The sequence below is a fragment of the Cyphellophora attinorum genome, assembly GCF_001299255.1.
Source record: "Cyphellophora attinorum strain CBS 131958 chromosome Unknown Contig4, whole genome shotgun sequence".
NCBI lineage: Eukaryota > Fungi > Ascomycota > Eurotiomycetes > Chaetothyriales > Cyphellophoraceae > Cyphellophora > Cyphellophora attinorum.
Window position 1 is genome coordinate 1,284,465 of NW_017253232.1, and position 18,893 is coordinate 1,303,357.

At 53.1% G+C, this 18,893-nt stretch overlaps 9 protein-coding genes across 9 annotated transcripts; 4 read left to right on the top strand and 5 right to left on the bottom strand.

Moving 5' to 3' along the window:
• Positions 1 to 374: 374 nt before the first annotated feature.
• AB675_6603 (Kanamycin B dioxygenase) lies at positions 375 to 1,361 on the top strand (the record flags this gene model as incomplete). The annotated part of the gene is made up of 1 exon (XM_018146906.1): positions 375 to 1,361. One exon carries the CDS (start codon positions 375 to 377, stop codon positions 1,359 to 1,361), a length of 987 nt encoding a protein of 328 aa, XP_018003733.1.
• A 758-nt stretch (positions 1,362 to 2,119) lies between these two features.
• AB675_6604 (Demethylrebeccamycin-D-glucose O-methyltransferase) lies at positions 2,120 to 2,854 on the top strand (the record flags this gene model as incomplete). The annotated part of the gene is made up of 1 exon (XM_018146907.1): positions 2,120 to 2,854. The coding sequence occupies one exon, from the start codon at positions 2,120 to 2,122 to the stop codon at positions 2,852 to 2,854; it is 735 nt and encodes a 244-aa protein (XP_018003728.1).
• A 191-nt stretch (positions 2,855 to 3,045) lies between these two features.
• Positions 3,046 to 7,003, bottom strand: AB675_6605 (Calcium-transporting ATPase 2; the record flags this gene model as incomplete). The annotated part of the gene is made up of 2 exons (XM_018146908.1): positions 3,046 to 6,861; positions 6,971 to 7,003. The coding sequence occupies 2 exons, from the start codon at positions 7,001 to 7,003 to the stop codon at positions 3,046 to 3,048; spliced, it is 3,849 nt and encodes a 1,282-aa protein (XP_018003655.1).
• A 3,749-nt stretch (positions 7,004 to 10,752) lies between these two features.
• On the bottom strand, positions 10,753 to 11,422 carry AB675_6606 (Epoxide hydrolase 1; the record flags this gene model as incomplete). The annotated part of the gene is made up of 2 exons (XM_018146909.1): positions 10,753 to 10,844; positions 10,906 to 11,422. The coding sequence occupies 2 exons, from the start codon at positions 11,420 to 11,422 to the stop codon at positions 10,753 to 10,755; spliced, it is 609 nt and encodes a 202-aa protein (XP_018003859.1).
• A 1,077-nt stretch (positions 11,423 to 12,499) lies between these two features.
• AB675_6607 (Bifunctional epoxide hydrolase 2) lies at positions 12,500 to 13,372 on the top strand (the record flags this gene model as incomplete). Its single annotated transcript, XM_018146910.1, has 1 exon — positions 12,500 to 13,372. The coding sequence occupies one exon, from the start codon at positions 12,500 to 12,502 to the stop codon at positions 13,370 to 13,372; it is 873 nt and encodes a 290-aa protein (XP_018003784.1).
• A 91-nt stretch (positions 13,373 to 13,463) lies between these two features.
• AB675_6608 (Thioredoxin-2) lies at positions 13,464 to 13,961 on the bottom strand (the record flags this gene model as incomplete). Its single annotated transcript, XM_018146911.1, has 2 exons — positions 13,464 to 13,632; positions 13,783 to 13,961. The coding sequence occupies 2 exons, from the start codon at positions 13,959 to 13,961 to the stop codon at positions 13,464 to 13,466; spliced, it is 348 nt and encodes a 115-aa protein (XP_018003693.1).
• Positions 13,962 to 14,460: 499 nt separating this feature from the next.
• AB675_6609 (uncharacterized protein) lies at positions 14,461 to 14,889 on the bottom strand (the record flags this gene model as incomplete). Its single annotated transcript, XM_018146912.1, has 1 exon — positions 14,461 to 14,889. The coding sequence occupies one exon, from the start codon at positions 14,887 to 14,889 to the stop codon at positions 14,461 to 14,463; it is 429 nt and encodes a 142-aa protein (XP_018004122.1).
• Positions 14,890 to 15,523: 634 nt separating this feature from the next.
• On the top strand, positions 15,524 to 16,801 carry AB675_6610 (uncharacterized protein; the record flags this gene model as incomplete). Its single annotated transcript, XM_018146914.1, has 5 exons — positions 15,524 to 15,833; positions 15,946 to 16,141; positions 16,206 to 16,312; positions 16,360 to 16,475; positions 16,526 to 16,801. 5 exons carry the CDS (start codon positions 15,524 to 15,526, stop codon positions 16,799 to 16,801), a joined length of 1,005 nt encoding a protein of 334 aa, XP_018003810.1.
• Positions 16,802 to 17,284: 483 nt separating this feature from the next.
• AB675_6611 (Zinc-type alcohol dehydrogenase-like protein PB24D3.08c) lies at positions 17,285 to 18,343 on the bottom strand (the record flags this gene model as incomplete). The annotated part of the gene is made up of 1 exon (XM_018146915.1): positions 17,285 to 18,343. The coding sequence occupies one exon, from the start codon at positions 18,341 to 18,343 to the stop codon at positions 17,285 to 17,287; it is 1,059 nt and encodes a 352-aa protein (XP_018003881.1).
• Between the last annotated feature and the right edge of the window lie 550 nt (positions 18,344 to 18,893).

Genomic DNA, 18,893 nt, shown 5'->3' on the forward strand with positions numbered 1-18,893 from the left:
CGCCCTGGCAGCAGTAAGTTCACCGTAGTGAAACCCTACAGCCTAGGTATGCGCTTGTAGGTTTGACGTGCGGTAGTCGGTAAGTACGATCTGGTGCTGGTCCAAGCACGTGATATCCATTCCTAGGCGGATCCATGGATATTCCCGTCCTCACGCTGCCTAAAAAGGTTGGTGAAGGCGAGTCCGGCAATCCGCACCAGACATGCAATCTATGACCAACTGCCACATGGTCGTAGATCCTTGCTACCCCTCTTGCAGCCACGGTAAGTCTCATACAACTGCAGGTAGTTGGCAGCGCAAATTAGAAAGTGAGCTGGCATGAACACCGCAGTTGTGACTATCGCAGTAAAGCATTAACTACGTGACCTGACAAAATGGGCTCAATCGGTACCCTCGCTTATGACCAGGACATCCACACCATTCACATTCCGGAGGCCGTGCGTGCGACGGGCGTGCCCACGAACGACATCATCGCAGAAGGTGCAGCCTTTCTACACAAGGACGGCATAATTGTCCTTGACAATGCCATCGCTGTCGAGCACGTCGATGCAATCAATGCAGTTCTCTCGCCCGAAGCGCTTGAGATAGCGCGAGACCCGGAGCACCACTTCAACTTTGGGAAACACACTTCAAATATGGACCAAGCGCCTCCTCCGACGAAATCACTGATGTTCAAGGACGTGTGGTGTAATCCGTTCGCGGCGGCCATCCTGGCTGCAGTGCTTGGTCCAAAGCCTGTCATCCATTACGCGAATGGCAACACGGCATTGAAGGCAGAACCCGACGGCAGGCAACCAGTACATTCTGATTGCGAATTCGCTCATCCAGCATTCTTTTCCTTCGCGCAGGTCATCAATATTACTCTCGTCGACACTTCCCCAGAAAACGGAGCCACAGAGGTCTGGCCAGGGTCACACCATGTCAGCGTGCAAGATGTGCATATGAACGGCGAGGAGAACGAAGAGCAGCTGCCGATCAGGCCTGAAATCCTAGAGCAGAGGCGAAAGCACTCTCCACCCATACAAGCATGCACCAAAAAGGGCAGTCTGGTCATTCGCGATCTGAGATTGTGGCACGCGGGGAGGCCGAACCTGACAGACGTACCCCGAGTTATGTTGGCTTTTGTTGCACAACCTGCGTGGTTTCAGGCCAAGAGCAAGATAGTGCTGCCGGAGGATGTCAGAGAAACGGTCGAAAGCTGGAGCGACGAGCTTGTCTTCGACGCCGAGTATGTTGACGGCGAGGTCGATCACAAGAAACTGAGTAGCGCTGGCGTCGATTTCGACACCAAAAGTGAAGCGCTAAACCGGTATAGAGCGGATCTGATGCGATGGCCGGACTATGCCCCGAAATGGTATTGAGTAAAATAAGTTCGATCATGAGCGGCGAAGAGGAACTGCTGTCGATGCGCTTAGGTAGTATGACGCGGGGACGCGCACCTGCCCAGGGGAATACTAATTGAGCGCGTCGCTCTGGCCCTGGAAGTCTTGGGAAGGAAAGCCCACCCTGCCCGCACCCCGAGCGGCAGGCGTGCTTGTAGCGACGACAGTGGAGGAGCTTGTGGCTTACCAGAGGATGCAGGCTGCGTTTCCAGGTCACATGGGACATGGGATGGTGACAGAAATCTGAGTTGTAGCTGCCCATGTCACTGTGACTGAATTGTCATGGTAGTTGTTAGTAGGTTGACAAGACCTAAGCTTCTGGTCCCCATACCGGCAAAGGAACCTTGGAACGTTCGGGCAATGACTAAGCGCCAAAAAATTACTTGGTACCACTTCCAAAGCCCAAGTTCCGAGTGCCCAGTTGGCCTTCAGTCGTGTCGTGTGTGCAGCCAAAATGGCCACTCCCATCACCACATAATGTGAGTCATGCCACGGTGGGACGCTCGATGCTGATCGTGCTTGACGGCCTGGCATAATTGTACAGCACTCCAATGTCGCTTTTCAGAACTATGCAGCTGTGACACATAATGCCATTGCCGGGTTAGAGCTGCCAGATTTCTGAACTAGCGCTATGCATCGCGTTCCCTCGATGGACTTATTATAATCAGAACTGCGAATGCGAAGACAGCACAGATGTGGCACATTTTGTAATTGCAGCAGCAGGAAATAATTTCGCCATGTCATCTCGATCGACATCTGACATCGTTGCCTCGGGCTACAACACCTGCCACGCCGACTACACTGCGGTACGTTCGCAAGACACAGCCCCTGAGCTATGCCTTTTGACCACGCGTCTACCATCGAAAGCCACCATCCTGGACATTGGCTGTGGCTCTGGCGTACCCGTCGCGTCCTCACTTACTTCCCAAGGCTTCCACGTCACCGGTTTCGACATCTCGGCCTCCCAGATTGCGCAAGCAAAGATCAACGTGCCCGCTGCTACATTCTTCTGCGCAGACATGCTCTCAGCTACTGCAGAAGAGACACTAGCCCCATCAAGTTTCGATGCCGTGGTCGCAATGTTCTCGATCTTCCATACACCGCGGGAGCAGCATGGCACCGTGCTTGATCGTATTGCAGCGTGGCTGAGACCCGGTGGATACTTATTGATGACGACTGTTGCAGGGTCCACGGACGACCAAGTGCCAGCGTCGAGGAGTTCCGCTCTCGTGGGTGAGGTCGTCCAGCCCTCAGCGAAGCACTTCTACGGTGTGGACATGTACTGGAGTAGCCATGAGGATGAATGGTATCGCCAAGAACTCCAGTCCAGGGGGGTTCAGATACTCGCCCAAAAGGCTGTCGTTGCTGGTCATGAACTTGAGTTCAAGTTTGCAGACAGCACGGTCGACGAGGGCAAGGCGAAACATCCTCTGCTGTTTGCGAAAAAAGCTCCTGGTGCTAGCCTTCACTAAAGAATCTATGCTTGTAACGTGCGGCCAAGGGGAAAAGTATTCGAATCTATCTATGTATAGGACTTGTTTTGGTATACCCAAAACACCGGTCATGAGTATAGTACAGATAAGGGTTGTGGCTGATTGAGAGCCTTCCTCGACATCCAACGCCGCAAATGCCTGCCCACTCGAACGCCGTAGCCGTGAAAACATTACGAACCGTTGTGGTCCTGAATCTTGAAGGTCGGAACATCCGAAGTCGTACTCTCATGATCCTTCCTCCTCTCTGACTGTTCCTTCTCGGATCGTTCCTCCTCAGGCTCCGTGACCTGGAACACGGGAACCTCGACCTCGTTTCCTGGAGGTTCCACCCTGAGCTCTGGCTTATTGGTCGATATCGCGAAAGGAGCTGCATCCTTGCCATCGCGACTATTATTGCCTCTCTCGACATCGGACACCTTCTCATCAATATTGGACTCGTCATCATCCCCCGACTTCTTCTTGCGACCGAAGAGACGACCAATCGGCCTTGTCACAGCCTTCATCCCACGCCAGACTGGTCTGAAGGTCTTCTTCAGTCCGGACCAGGCTGGCAGCAACACCAAACGGAATGCCTTGATACATGGCGCAAAACCAACCTCGAACCAGGCATCTGGAAAGCAGCGGACGAGAACGGCCCATAACAAACAAGGGAGCGCAGTGAGTACCGAGATAGCCCAGTGGGGCCCGTTGAGCCGTGTGATGGAGAATGCGGCGCCGCCGATGAATACAATCATGATCTGTCCCCCAATCATAACGGCCAGGATTCCCATGAACCAGAAGTTCTTGAACATGCCTTCGAAAATATTGAACTTGTTATCGAGGCGGCGGTTGTTGAAGGCGTTGAAGATTTGCATCCAGACAAAGGAGTTGAAGACTATAGTGGCCATGGTCATGTCGTCTGGCCCGGTTGGTGTGTAGCCAATGATTGATTCGCCTGTGAAGAAGAGAACAAAGGTCACAACAAGCTGATAGACAGCCTGGCCCATGATCATCTTCCACATATTCATCGTGATCAAAGGAGCGTCTTTGCGCTGTGGTGGGCGGTCCAATATCTTGTGGGTTGGGGGATCAGTGGCGAGCGCAAGCGCTGCCAGAGTGTCCATAATCAGATTGACCCAGAGCAGCTGAACTGCAGTGAGGACCGAGTGGTTGGAGCTGCTGCTAACTGCTGAAACAAATGTCAGGACGACAGCAGTAATGTTGACGGTGATCTGAAACTGCAGGAATTTCTTGACGGCATCGTTGACGGATCGTCCCCACATGAGCGCTGTGATGGTGGAGCTGAAGTTGTCGTCAAGTAAAATGATAGACGATGCTTCTTTCGCCACCTCAGTGCCAGCAATACCCATAGAGAAGCCGACATCAGCCATCTTCAGTGCTGGTCCGTCGTTGGTACCATCTCCTGTAACGGCGACAGTTTCTCCCAATTGCTTGAGCCTGCCGACAAGAATTCGTTTGTCTTCGGGGGAGCTCCGGGCCAGTACACGAAGCTTTGGCAGGATTTGGTCCATTTTCTCGTCGCTGAGCGTGCGAAATACTGGTCCTTCCATTACGACTTGTTCGTCTTCTTTGCCTCCTTGGAGTATGCCGCAATCTCGAGCAATAGCCCGTGCAGTGTTGACGTTGTCACCCGTGACCATACGAACCACGACGCCTGACTTCTGACATTGAGCCACGGCATCCACGACACCCTCACGGAGCGGATCGTGAATACCGACTACGCCGACCCAAGTCAGATCACCGAATATGGAGTCGAATTCGGCCATCTTTGGGTCTTCTTCCATCAGCTTCGCATGTGGTGGCGGCCATGAAGGATAGTCGGCGTACAACATTCCGATGGTACGTAATGAGTTCTTCGCGTAGTCCTCGATGACTTGGCCGATTTCCTGTTTGTGCTCTTGACTGAGAGGCTCCACCTGGAGAGTCTCACTGCTGGAGGTTACAACCGAGCGACTTGCTTTGGAGAGCATGATTTCAGCAGCACCCTTGACCAGCATCCGGTAGCCACCGCCGTTGACGGAGCTGAGCTTAATGACGATGCCCATACATTTGCGGCCAGAGTCGAATGGAATGAGCTGCTTGACTTTGAAGTTCGATCTTTCTGCAGCAAGATTGTCCATGCCCAAAACCTCTTTCGCCAGTGTCAGCATTGCAACTTCGGTCTTCGAACCAATGAAAGTCGGCACACCCTTCTCTTCTCCCTCGAAAGCAGTGCTGTTCAGGGTGATTGAAGCTCGGACGAGATCTTTTAGGTCCTTCGGCACATCACCGAATACTTTCTGTGGGCTTGCTGCCTTCTCCTCATGATACCCGGAAGTTGCGAATTTCTGATCCGCCCCAAGAGTGCCAGCAACAACAGTCATTTTATTCTGAGTCAGGGTGCCGGTCTTGTCGGAACAGATAGTCGTAGCATTGCCCATTGTTTCGCAAGCTCGAAGAACTCTGACGAGGTTGTTCTCCTTGAGCATTCGTGTTGTAGCAAACGCCAATGCCAGGGTCACAGCGAGCGGCAGACCCTCAGGCACAGCGACCACAATAACCGTGATGGCCACGATCAAAATGTCCAGAAATTCTGACCCCTTCTCAGCTGGCGGAGCCGGGTTGCCGGACAGACCAGCAAGGAACTTGATGAGCAGGACCAAGAATAGGAGAATGGCCGCAGAAGACCCAAGGCCACCGATCCAGTTCGCCAGATGCCCTAGCTTGACCTGTAATGGAGTTGGGTCGTTGTCCGTCTGGAGTGACATCATGATCTTGCCGAATGAGCTGTTCTGTCCAACGCTGGTGACGAGGAATGTGCCCACACCCTCGAGCACTTTGCTTCCAGAAATGATAAAGGGGTCGAGCTTGGCCGTTGCTGTTCCATCCTGAAGCCGTAGCCAGACCTCTTCGCCTGGCGTCTTCTTCATTTGATCGGATTCGCCTGTTGCGGAAGATTCGTCACACTTCACACCGTGGCCAGAGATGAACACACCGTCTGCGGGCACAGCATCACCTGGCTCAAGGTGCATGACATCGCCAGCGGTAATGTCATACACAGAAACCTGAATTGACTTGCCGGATCGTATAACCTTGACCTCACGATCATCTTTCCGTTTGTTCAATTTCATGAACTGACGTTCTTTCTGGTAGTCGTTCACTGATCCCACCGCCACCACGATGAAGATGGCTACACAAATAGCGACACCTTCTACCCAATCGACGCTACCCTCACCTGCAACGGTTTCGTAGACACCTAAAGCCAAGGATATGACCGCAGCGACCGTCAATAGTATGAGAATCTTGTCGTTGTAGGCTCTCCAGATAAGCACGAAAATGCTGTCAGGTTTCCGCTCGGGCAATCGATTGTCTCTGAAGACACGTATGCGATCCTGAAACTGGTCTTTCACTTCCCTCGTGTTAGGAATTGACTCAGTCCTTCTCAAATCGCTGTCTGTCTGTTCTAGCACATCCTTGTGCTCTGCACGCGTTGCCTCATCAAAAGAAACTTGACCTTGGAGCGTGACCTCATCTGTCGATAGTCCAGAGGTTATGCTCGTCCGAAGACCCTTCTCAAGCCCTCGCAGACCTCCCAGAGCCTTGAATGCTGATAATGATTTGGGATTCAGCAGCTTGTTGAGTTGCCCAGGCGTGAAAGCGAAAGGATTGTTGGCAACATTGAAGTCCTGCTCGTTGCCTGGATCAGGTCGAAGTGAGTCCTCAGCCGAGTCACACTCAAAGCTAGTCTTCGAATAGAGTGTGTTGGTCGACGCTGCTGAAATCCCCGAGTTCGACCGTAGCCTTGTCGAAGTCTCGCTGAGGTTGATAGAGCCTGTTCTCGAGTTCAAGGTCACTCCGTCGAATTGATGCTTAGACCGGTCTGGCGATGTCGGTGATAGATAGTTATCGTTGTCCGCTGTTGCTGGTGGTGTCGACATGCTGGCGTTACGGTTGTGGGTAGTCCTTGGAGAAGGAGCAGTTGTCCGATGGTTGTCCTCGGACAGGTTCTGAAGCAAGTGTCAGAAGAACGTGCATCCAACAGTGCTGCCACCTTCGACCACGGTAAGATCTGAACGGATCCCGAGTGGTCAAATTCACAGGCAAGGCAGAACGTACAGAAGTGTCCAGGGTGATTTTGGGAGCGGCCATCTTGTATGCTAACAATCCGGGCGCAGCGTATTATGACATCGAGCAAGTACCTTGTGTTTGTGTGGCGGAGTCAACAGCTGTCCATATGCTTCCGGACAGTACCACCGATAGATCGGGCTGTAAGGCAGACAAAGGCTGTAGATGCGAGGGCGGAGGCAAACATCCAGGTCTATAGTGTGAAGGCGAGAATGAGGTGGTTGTGGCAATCCAAAAAGCTTTCTGTGCTGGAATCGAGGTCTTCATGTTTGCACGGGATGTGGGACATCGAGTACTGGCATTTTGCTCTTGCACTGCCCCGAAAGGATGCAGGGATGTTGTGCCAAGGCCGATTCCACTTCGCTGGAGGTCCAGTCCTTCCTCCTTGATTTCAGCGGAAGATCTTGTCTCGCTCGTCGATCAAGCCGCATCGCCTACGTGCCCTCAATGATTATCTACCCCGTCGTAAGAATCCCAACACATGTAGATGAATAAGCCTACAGGCACGGAACGATCAAAAAAGTCATCGACTTCGTCGATTTCACTCCACGCGCGGGCGCTCTTGAACTCAGGGGAAGCCACGGTGGAGTCTTCGCCAAGATTCCCTCCGTGAGTGGACCACCTGGAAACCATCGCTCCGAACTGCCCAAGGATCAAGTAAGAATCTGGCCATGGATCTTGCTGCCTTGCAAGCTGGCCGTGTGCAGACCGGCTGAAAGAAACATCTTTGCTCGACAGCCTGCTGGTTGTTGCACGGATGTAGAAGTTTTGAAGCGCCTACGAGGCGCCCTAGGCGCCCTCTAAGCGCCGTTGCGCAAGGCAGACCCGACGAAACAGAACATCGAGGTACTGCGGCCTGCGATGTAAACAATCGCGCTCGCAACGACAAAGACTCTACCAAGCACTTGTCTATTGGTCGATTTCGCTTCTTTTGCAAGTTTCTCCTCCTTCCAAGCACCAAGAGAAGAACAAGACTTCTGCGGTTGCGGCCAAGCTTGGCCCGAGGGCGAGTACTGGATTGCGGTGAGCCCGCCACTGTCATCATAATCTTGGCGACTCATCATCGCGTCACGACTTTACGAGTTATCGAACGTTCGCGAGTATGTCTTCGGTGCGGACTGGCTGAAGTCATGATCGCATCGAGAGCCTGAAGCTTGTGATGGATGTTGCAAGCAGAATAAGGCAGAGACTGAACCAGACAATTTGAAAGCTGAAATCTACAACTTCAATAAGCCGTGGGAACCAATCATTGCCGCGCACCAGCCACAGCTTTTCGCACACAGCCACAGTGGCACAGCTCCAACTGGTATTTGCTCCGGAATCCCTTCGAAATACAAGAGTCTACGCTGAGGACATCGGTCAACTGCGCCTCACTCAACACTTTCATGATCTGGGCCACTTCGCGAGCTGGAAGATCCTTCAACACACATCATCCACAGGCTGGCAGTGTGGCGCTTCAGACATAGAGATTGACGCCAAGCTTCGAGGCTAAGGATGCGGAACGATTCGCTATCAAGTTGCGATCTACTGTGCATGAGGGTCGCCTCCACCTCCACGAGGCAGTGCAACGCTCGACTCCGGGAGACCTCACGACTTCGGAATCGCTTTCGAGCCAGCTGCACCATCTGACCCTGTCAGGGGCACTTCCATGTACCTCCCGAAACTGCCCGCCGTATGCATATGCACGGACGGCTTCGCTAAACTTTATTGTAGGAATGATTAATGCATACAACGTCCTTGTCTTCAAGCGACACGCTGCAGACAAGGAGTGCGAAATTTGACGGCGACTCATTAAGCAAATGCACAGCCCCGACAGAGCCTCGGCGCGCGGTGCGCATAGAAGCTGATGGACAGTCTTGTCACTCGTAAGAGCCTCGGCGTTGTCTCAAGAGCATGATCCAACGGGCGCAGCACTCACCCAACATTCGAGGTCCTCTGGTAGCTATGGCAAATGGCAATTTCGATTGGCGATGAATGCTTCTTGGACAATGTCGGCATGACTTGGAAAATTTTCGATTGCCTGCTTTACTGCGCAGAGACCTCTGCGTCGCTATTATGGAATGGCATAGGCCCGGCATCAGCGATTCAGGAAATCCAGAAGAACGTCAATGGTTTGCGACCGTCGTCGCTTGCCCTTAGAGAAGCTACAAATTCTGACATAGGGCCGCCGGGAATACCTTGAAAGCGGTAGGTGAGTAAATACCGGAATGTTAGTTGCAGAGTGGGTGAAACTTGTTTTGCAGGGTGGTGTTCATCACGCCCAAGACAACCTGCGCCCTGCCATATTGCGGTTCTAGCCATCGTACAGGCGTTCGCGGATCTCGACTCGATGGATGGCTCACCCAATTGTCTGGCCATTGATCCTTACTCACCATACTGGTCCAGTCCTCCGATCAGCCTGACGAGCGTTTCGAAGACTCTGGTCACCCAATATACTGCCACCTGGTACTATGCGGTAAGAGCACTGAGTGTGAGGCTGCGAATGCTTGGGTCGTTGCTGATGACAGTCTGGCGTACAGTGTTCTTCATACCGGTTGTAACACTTGTGTCGACATCGCGAATTTGTGTCTGAAGACCCGGAGGTGTGACCACTGCTGAGCAGGCAGTGCGATTGGGCTGCTCAGTGCAACACGACGAGGATATTTGGTCTTCTAGAACACGCAGTCTGGACCTACTGGCTACGTCTACCCGGAGTCATGATCAGGCGGTCCTGGTGCAACAGGTAACGTGCTTGCATTCCTATTTCGCAAACGGATCCGACTGCAGGTAACAGTACCGGGCGACCTCTGGCTCGCACAATTCGCTTTCAAGTCGTTATATGATGTGATCTTGAGTCAAAATGACGGCTCGATGACGTCTTGAGTCCTCGAATACTGTCGCAATAACGTGTTCTTGCCTGTTAGATCACCAGATGGTCAAGACCAACTCCGTTCGGTCGAATCCGAGGTCGGTTGGTCCGTTCCGTCTTGGCACTTTCGTTAGCATTTCAATGAAGCGTTAGAATCGATGGATGTCCTTCAACGTCAACCATCCTTTTTACATTGAAGCAGGCAGAAGACGCATCATGGATGGTATGATGCAACTTGCTTAGTGACTTAACTATCGTGGCCGAATATTCTAACAACGTTGACGCAAGACCGGCGTCTGCGAGTGGCTTACATATCATCAAACCCCGATCGTGACAGCTAGAACGGACCCAGGATCATGGCTTCCTTGCCTAAGACGATGCGAGCCTGGCGCTACACCGACGCCAGCGGAGGTCTCGAGAGATCCATGCAGCTCGTTGACGGACCAATCCCCTCAGCTGTGTCTCAGCCAAAGTCCGATCACGAGGTTATCAAGGTCCACGCCATGTCGCTGAACCCGGGAGACTGCAAGATGGCCGAGAGAGCGGCCATACTCGGGGCGATGATGAGTTGGGCGTGATACGTACGCCGGCAACACCGGGTCTGGACTTCGCGGGCACAGTCGCTAGTGGCCCTCGAGAAGGTATGAGAGTTTTTGGCACCCAAGCTTGGCTGTACCAGAATGGCACGCTTGCAGAGTATACTCAAGCTATGAAGAAGGTACTGATGAAGATTTCGGAAGGGATGAGCTTCGAGGATGCAGCAGCACTAGGGACCGACATCGTGACCGCCTACATCTCCTTAGTTCCGTTTGTGAGGGGGAAACAAGTCGGACAGAGAGTATTCATCAATGGCGGCAGTGGAGGCGTAGGCACTTTCACTATTCAGGTCGCCAAGCTGTTGGGGTGCCACGTTACTGCGAGCTGCTCAACGAGGAATACAGAGCTGTGCATGTACGGCCATCACGTTGTCGGGGTAGTCTTGAGCAACCAATTTGACGATCATGGAGCCCCAGTCACCTGTCGGTGTGTAAGCGGTGAGATCCCTGTCTCTACTGGCCCCAAGTACTCGTCGACTGACCTCCTTGTGCGACAAATCTTTGATATCCTAGCTTTATCATCAGCTTCGTGCCCATCTCCGCGACTTTGCTCAAATCGAAACCGTGCTTTCTGGGGTATGCTGTGAATCCATATCCTGGAAGTGAAGGAGCCACCACATCGAAGCCTTCATCGTTTAGGCGCTTGAGGCCTTTGGTAATCTCTGCAAAGTTGCCTGGCCAGCCGTGGAAGAACAGAAGCGGCGTTGAGTTGGTCTTTGAGGACTTCGAATGCACGAAGTGGACATCCAGTGGGCCAAAATCATCAGAAATGTCGACGGGTGTGGGAAACTGTGGGAGCTTGTTGAGCTCCGCTTCCTCCTTGCGCCAGTCGAAGTCGTTTAGCCAGAAGTCGACGAGCTTACGAATTGACTGCCCAGTCAAGCCATTGTCGTCGGCTAGGCTTTCGGGCAGATCTGGAATCCGTGCCAGCTTGAGCTTTTGGTTGAGCAGTGAGAGTTCTTCATCTGGGACACTGAGTTTGAACGGGGAAATGGCCATCGTTGGGTGGTGTCGAAAGGGAGTCTTGCATGTTCAAACGAAGTCAGCAGCGACGACTCCGTATCCTTGCAGTACACATAGTCCCGAAGGATCAACCCCTCCAGTTCTGCAACAACCGCCGGGCTTCAGGCTCGCAACAGGTACAAACGATGTGGGGGTGACCGTGAGCCACCCAGGCCACTTTCTGTGTGCAAGACCAGCCGTCGGCGAGGTACCTACCGTATTCGAACGTTCGGTTCCGCAATCTACCAGGGTGATGGACACGAACAACTTGTCTATAGCTTGTGCTTATGCTGGATTTGACATCATTTCCAGTCCTGTAGAGTCGAGCTTTGGCTTGTAGACGAGTCAGGGATTGGTGGGGCATGCACCTACATGTACTTATGCCGAGAGACTATGTTGACTATGGTATTCGTCGAACAGGGCGACGAAAGTAGCTTCATCGTGCGCATCAGACACAGACGTTCCTCAAGAAAGGCAAGTCCTGGGTTTGGCTGATGTCGACTTCGGGCCGCGGGGCACTCGATGTCGGAGGCTTCACTGCACGAATGGTGCCCGAGATCGCTGTCCCAGATAAAACAATCAGTAAGCAGCCATCGCCGAAGGCATATCTTAGGCCCTACCAGGCCATCTTGTACGCCGTCTTCTCTTTCGAGCGTACTGACATACTTAGGTATATGCGCTCAGGATCACGGATAGTAATCTGATTTGAACCCTGAGTTGACCATCCCAGGCACAACTCTGAAGAAGAGATCACTGTAGTCGCATTGATACGCAATCTGAACGGAGGCCACCATTGCTCAGGGCTACCGATCACGTTTCACCCCAAGGGTAGCTCGTGCAGTCCATTCTGTCTACCAGACCTCGAAGCTTTAACACGTCCGGATCACACCTGCAACGATGGACGCCTCTATAACCTCCTATATGTTTGATTCCCCACGCGGGGGACTTCACTACATCAGCAGCGGACCGACAGATGGACCACTAATGATATTCATTCACGGATGGCCAGCTCTAGCAATATGCTGGAGACCACAGCTCCTCCACTTCGCGGCGCTTGGCTACCACTGTGTCGCGATGGATCTGCTGGGCTACGGGAAATCACCAGCTCCTGATGACGTCTCTGCTTACTCCTGTGAGAATCTAGTCGCCCACCAGCTGCTGCTCTTATCCCACCTCAAAAGCAAGTCCGCCATCTGGGTCGGACACGACTGGGGTTGCGGGCCGTTGTGGACGCTGGCATCACACTGCCCGGAGAAATGCCGCGCCATCATCTCAATCTGCATCCCATACCGAGTCCTTGAGCTCGGACTGGAAGAATTGAAGAAATGGGGCATCAATCGCGAGATCTATCCGGAAAAGGAGTTCCCGCACGGACAATGGGATTATCAGGTCCACTACGAGCAGAATGGAAGAGCTGCTGCAGAGGAATTCCAGAAGCAGACACCTCTCGCGGTTAGACTGTTCTTCGGGAAGGCTCGACCTGGTAGCTTCATGAAACCCGGCCCAACTGCTTCTGTCACCAAGTTTGGGAGCTGGTTCGCCACGCGAGGCTCACTTGAAGTGCCACTGAGCAACACGGTGCTTGACGAGGAGATGTATGAGGCACTGGTCGAGTCGCTTGAGAGGAATGGGTGGTGGGCACCAACGGCTTACTATCTCAATCATACTCGGAATAGAGAGTACAACAGAGACGAGAATGTCCACAAGGGAGGTGTACTGGATATGCCGGTGCTCTATATCGATGCCAAGTACGACAGCGTTTGCAGCGTTGCGCAGACCCCGACACTGGCGGAGCCGATGAAGCGACTTTGTAAGGACTTAGAGATGGCGAGCGTGGACACGGCGCATTGGGCCAATCTGGAGCAGCCCGATGAGTGCAACGGCTTCATGACGGGGTTCTTCAGGAGAAAGGGGCTGCTGCCGGAGGCGGAGAAGGCAAGATTGTGATGCGGTCTGCCCAGATCAAGGCTTCGTGTTCCTTGGCTTGGGACGTCGATGCCAACATGTATGATTGGTGAATATGGATATGGTACAGCTGCTATGACTTTATATTCTTCTCGATCATCTCCCTGACCTTGAGGTGATGTGCTCCGGTAATCTTCTCCTCCGGGAGCATGTCTCCGTCCTTGAACAGTAAGAAGGTCGGCACTGCAGACACGCCGTACTCCATGGCAACGTCCTCTGCTTCTTCAATATTCATCTTGTACCTGTAGAGGTCAGTCTCGTCAGCTAAGCGTCCAGCATGATGACAACAATCAAAAAGTCTGTGTGTTGCAATCCCATGGGCCTATTAGGGCACTGTAGTCTCATCTGCCGGGGTACACCGAAGTATCAGAAACCTGAGCACAAACACTCACCAGAAGACATTCTTCTTGTCGCCGAACTCCTTGTTCAGCTCATCGATCTTAGGCTGCACGGCTTTGCACTGCGGACACCAAGAAGTGAAGCAGTCAATGATTATGATGTTGTTGCTCTCCTCCGTTCGATCGAGGGCCGCAGTGAACTCGCGACGGGACGTGATTGTTTCGTATCCCATTTTTGCATTTGCTGCTGAATTCCGCTGTGCTTCAAATGTTGCGACTTACAATAGTGCTTGGCCTGGTGCATGAAGGTTTACATGGTTGCGACGCCCAAGAACTCCGAGTCGACGTGGCGGGCGGATGGAACTACGTCATCCTATACGGTTGGGAATCCCAGACTGCCATCGACGCTTATACTATCTTCTAGCCTTTCCAGCACGGAGCTGCGCCTGTCATGCAGAGTCTCTCGAGCTCATCTGGCTACAGCTCATCCCGTACGATGCGTAGTCCTGTAGACACACAAGGTATCGCCGGGTTGGGAAAGTCTCCTTCCCAACCAAGCTTCTATCCGTCAAAGGTGCAATTAGATCTCCGTCCTTGGCCCAAAAAAGCAGCACTCGTCGACTCGGAAATGTTTTTCCACTTTGCGCTCCGTCGTCGGGAGCTCTTCATTGGAAAACGGCAGCCCTAAATCGTTGCAGTACCGTCGGCAACCACATTGCGATGCGACTTCAGTCAAGTCGCCTTGAGCTTTTCTTTTGCGCCTTCGTTCTCCACAACCATCGCTGCACCAGCAAAGGCTATCGCAATCGAGGTGATAGCCATCAGGGTGATTCCCCCGGTGTTAGGGACGAACTTGCCACTTTGAATGTGTCTCAGGGTCGAGAAGTAGCGTAGAGTACCATGTCCAACGGTCAAGCTTCCTGTACCAACCAATACTCCGGCGGCAACCTTCGTTCGAGAGTCTGACAGATGAAGTAGGGAGGGACTGAGCGCCGCAAAGGCTTCGACCTTTTCCAGCGCGATGCCCAAAGCGATGAACCCGAGTCCGCTTCGTGTCCAGGCTAGAAAGGTCCGCTCTGAGGCGAGTAGATCGCGCGCTACGCTTCCCGTGTTGGGCAGAGGGTCGGCACGGATGTAGCGCTTGAAGGCTGCTCGAAGCATGCTCGTCACAGCGCCGTCACTGGTCTGATCTGATCGACGTGCCTACAAGTGATGAAGAGGAAGTTCAAGCTCTACATACGTGAACCTTGTGCTTTTGGTCACGACATGCGAATTCCTGATGTCCGCTGTGCTTTTCTGAAGGAGTGTCTGGAAGGAATGATAAAGACAATGGAGACTGTCGCGCGAGTTCCGCCAAGTCTTGGCAGCGGAACCTAGGAGCAGCCTCGCTTGGATAGAGTGCTTCGCTCTTGTCCACCAGGCTCTCGCGGATACCTTACTGCAACTAGGCACATGCTCAGACCGCGATTGGTCGGGTAGAGAGGGAAGTTGATGGAAAGTGCAGAGGAGTGCTCACAACTTCAACGTGAAAGGGCTTGTGGTCGGGGAGGGAATGAGGCAGAATGAACGAAGTGAGCTACAGATGAGTGTCAAGTCACGTCGAGAGGAGACCTCTCCGGGTCCTCCTGAGCTCTGAAGTTTTGTGTTTGCCGTCCGCAGCCTCAACGGCAGCGAGTAATTTTGAGTAGCCACCTCCCGGCGTTGTTGTCACGGTTTGCCCTACCTCCTGCGCTTTGCCAACTCAAAATTCCTTTGTACCACGCGCACGGTTGCATCATTCCAGCATCGACTTCAGATGGCGATCAATCGCAAAATCAGCGTTGTTGTCGTCGTCAACCACCAGGCTGCGCGAGAGTATTGGTGCCCACTCAACGATCCCAATGCCAGCGCGCATCCGCACTTATCCACAGTTTACATCGAGGGCAAGCCCGGTGCCGAGTTCCATTTCACTATCAAGCTCGAGAAGAAGTTCAAATGGAATGCAGCAGATGTCGTCGTTGTCGATGCTTACATTGATGGGAAGGGCGCCGGAGGCGTGCTGCTTCACGAAAAGCGATCAACGGCCGGATGGCACTTGGACCGCCGACCTCGACGGAGTGTACAAGGTCGCAGATGACGGAGAAGATTGCAAGCATCTGAGATGGACTTTTGAAGAGGTCGACACAAGCAAGGCGCTCCCAACACTGTCCAAGATGTGAGGTGTCTGACTATTTTCAGGAGAGGCTCGTTCCGGCGAGACGGCTGCGTCGATCGCGGATGAGTACGGAGAGGTGGGCGTCCTGCAACTGAACGTCTGTCGTGGCCGTCTCGGACAGCAGATCCCGGCAAGCAGACTGAAGACGCAGAGGCCCACGGTCAGCGGTCTTATTCCCGAAGAAGTATTGCGAGATGGACATCGTGATCTGACCACCGGGTATGTCTAACAAGGGCGAGACCACATTCATCACAGATCAACGATATTCGCTGACACACAATAGTTATAAAGTCGTCCCAACTACTGCGGCGGCAGCTCCTGCTGTGCGTCAAGTTACACGCTTCGACAAACCGATGGTATCCCAGTTCAAGTTTATGTACAAAACCCGACGTAAGTTGGGCGGAGCAGCGCTCAGGAGATGAAGTTGACAAGCGCAGGAGGATTGAAGAACGCTGGTATTATTGAAGACAGTCCTGATCCGATCCCGCTCGCCGATCGAGATCCTGACACGCTCGGAAGAGAAGAGCTGCTGCAACTGTACAAGAAATCATTGGTACGGTCATGAACACGGCGTACTCCCAACAGCATGACTGACGATGCCAGGCCGAGAAGCAGGCTCAAGAACCGCCAAAGGTCATCAAACGAGAGCTTGATGCCGCTGATGATGTTCACGATACTCAGAGACCGCGAAAGGCAATCAAACGAGAGCTAGATGCGACTGACAGTCTTCGGCACACTCAGGGACCGCGAAAGGCAGTGAAAAGAGAGCTTGACACCTCTGGCAATGACCAGAGTGCTCAGGACGATTCTGGCAGCGATGGATTTGAGATCATCGCGCCCCCTTCTCCGAAGAGGCGGAAGATTTTCGTCATCGACTGATGGGGATCACCAGTACTCCGGATGCGTCTCTGGCCAGCTGTTAGGCCCTCGTTGAATGAAAACCCTGACTCAGACTAATGTAAGGAGACGAATCTCTCACTGCTCGGATATCAACCGTCCGTAGTCAACGTAGCGAGAACATGACCATCGATGCTATCGAATCGCAAAAACCAGACTGGAGATAAGGGCTTGAAGAACTGTTTTTATCCCATTGAAGGCCGCAATCGACAGGGCGGGCCTTGTACGTATGTCAATCCTTCTCAAAGTATCAGACCGGCGAGTTGTATTCGATTGTGATCCAGGACCGTCCAGGGGCAAAGATCTACGTCCAGCAGATGTCATGCTCCAGACGATAGCACTGCTTTCGGTGCCCCTTCAGTGAGGAGAAACACCTAAGAGCCCGCGTGGTGGAATACTTTAGGTAATCACTGGTTTGGATGCCCGTGTCTCAATATCGTCCCATCTGTGCGTACTATCCGCCCTTTATAACTTCACCACAGCCTTCCCGTGATTTTCGCCCTGCAACATTCCAACAAAGCCCTTGTCAGCGTCCTCAATGTTCCACACATGGCTCTTGGCCTTAAAGCTGCCATCTTTCAGCCATGCCCGGACCTTTTGCTGATGTTCTTGACGCCACTTGGGGCCAAAGTCCTTGTTGGCGACCAAGAAGCCGCGCATAGTCAACTGCTTCCCAACCACCATCATGAGGTTGCGAATTGGGTATCGATCCTCGGGATTCTTTACGTTATAATCACTGATCATACCACACGCAACGATCCGACCATGAGTGTTCATGCATTCGAGCGCGGCCTCAAGCTGCTCGCCACCGACGTTCTCGTAGTAGATGTCCACCCCATCCGGGGCAAGCCGCCGCAGAGCGTCGATTGGCTTCTCAGTCTTGTAGTTGAAGCCGTCGTCGAAGCCAAGGTCTTTGATGTACTGCAGCTTTTCGTCGTTGCCGACGCTACCGATGACACGGAGGCCCTCGTGCTTGGCCAGTTGCCCGACGAGCTGGCCGACGGCGCCAGCGGCAGAAGAGATGAAGATGGTCTCGCCCTTCTGGGGCTTGCCGATTTCGTACAGCGATGAGTACGCGGTGAGGCCGGGCATGCCCAGCACACCGAGGTACTGGTCGATGTCGGAGGGGCCACCGGTAGTATCCAGCTTGTTGAGACCCGCGGCTTTGAGCTGCTCGAGTTCTTCGCCCGAGATGGCCACGACTTGTTGGATGGGGAGGCGGCCGACGATGAGGTCACCTACTTTGTAGTCCTCGGTGTTTGACTGTTCGACTTTGGCGACCGAAGCTGACTTCACGGGAGCACCGAGCTGTAGTGGTGGGAAATAGCTTTTGACTGATGGGTCGCGGAGCAGGCCTCTGAGATATGGATCTAGACTGGAATATATAACTCGGGCGACGATGCCGTCTGAAGGCAACTTGGCGGCATCGGCGCCAAGGTCCTCGACGGTGAGGTCCTGTCCGGCCTTGGGAAAGCCTTGGGGCAGCTTCTTGTAGATGAGCGCTAAATTCTTGTCGTTGGCCATGATGTGATGCTGTTGTTGAGATGCTTCCTTAAGTGATGTGCCAAACTCCAGAGTCAGGCTTTCGGGCTTTTATATTATACTATGTAGTTGCACCCCCGACATACGGCCCGACGTACGGTCTCAATTAGATTTATTGCTTCGAATCCACAGTTGGGTTTTCTCGATGGCTTGATAATATGGAACCTCTTTGTGAACTTTATGCGTGTTAAGTGACGCCAAATGTCATTGTTAGCGGCCGTCATGCATTAATAATGAAGTCACTGTGCCGAAGGACGTTGAGGATTGCATATCCTTCCAGAAGCCGAGGCATCCATACTTCCTTCCTCTACCGCTACCGCTACCGGACAACCCCTCCGAAAAAGGGTTTGCTCCGCTGGCTGCAGACTTTTTGTGTCAGTCAGTCGCTTGGCCTCAGTAAAGACAAGCGCCACAGCACAATGACCGAGAAAACTCCTTGCCAGCACACTGCAAAGCGCATTGTTGGGAGCATGAAAGTACCCGCCTACTCTACGTATAACCGGGGCAGCCGTTTCTGGTACTAAAGTGCCGT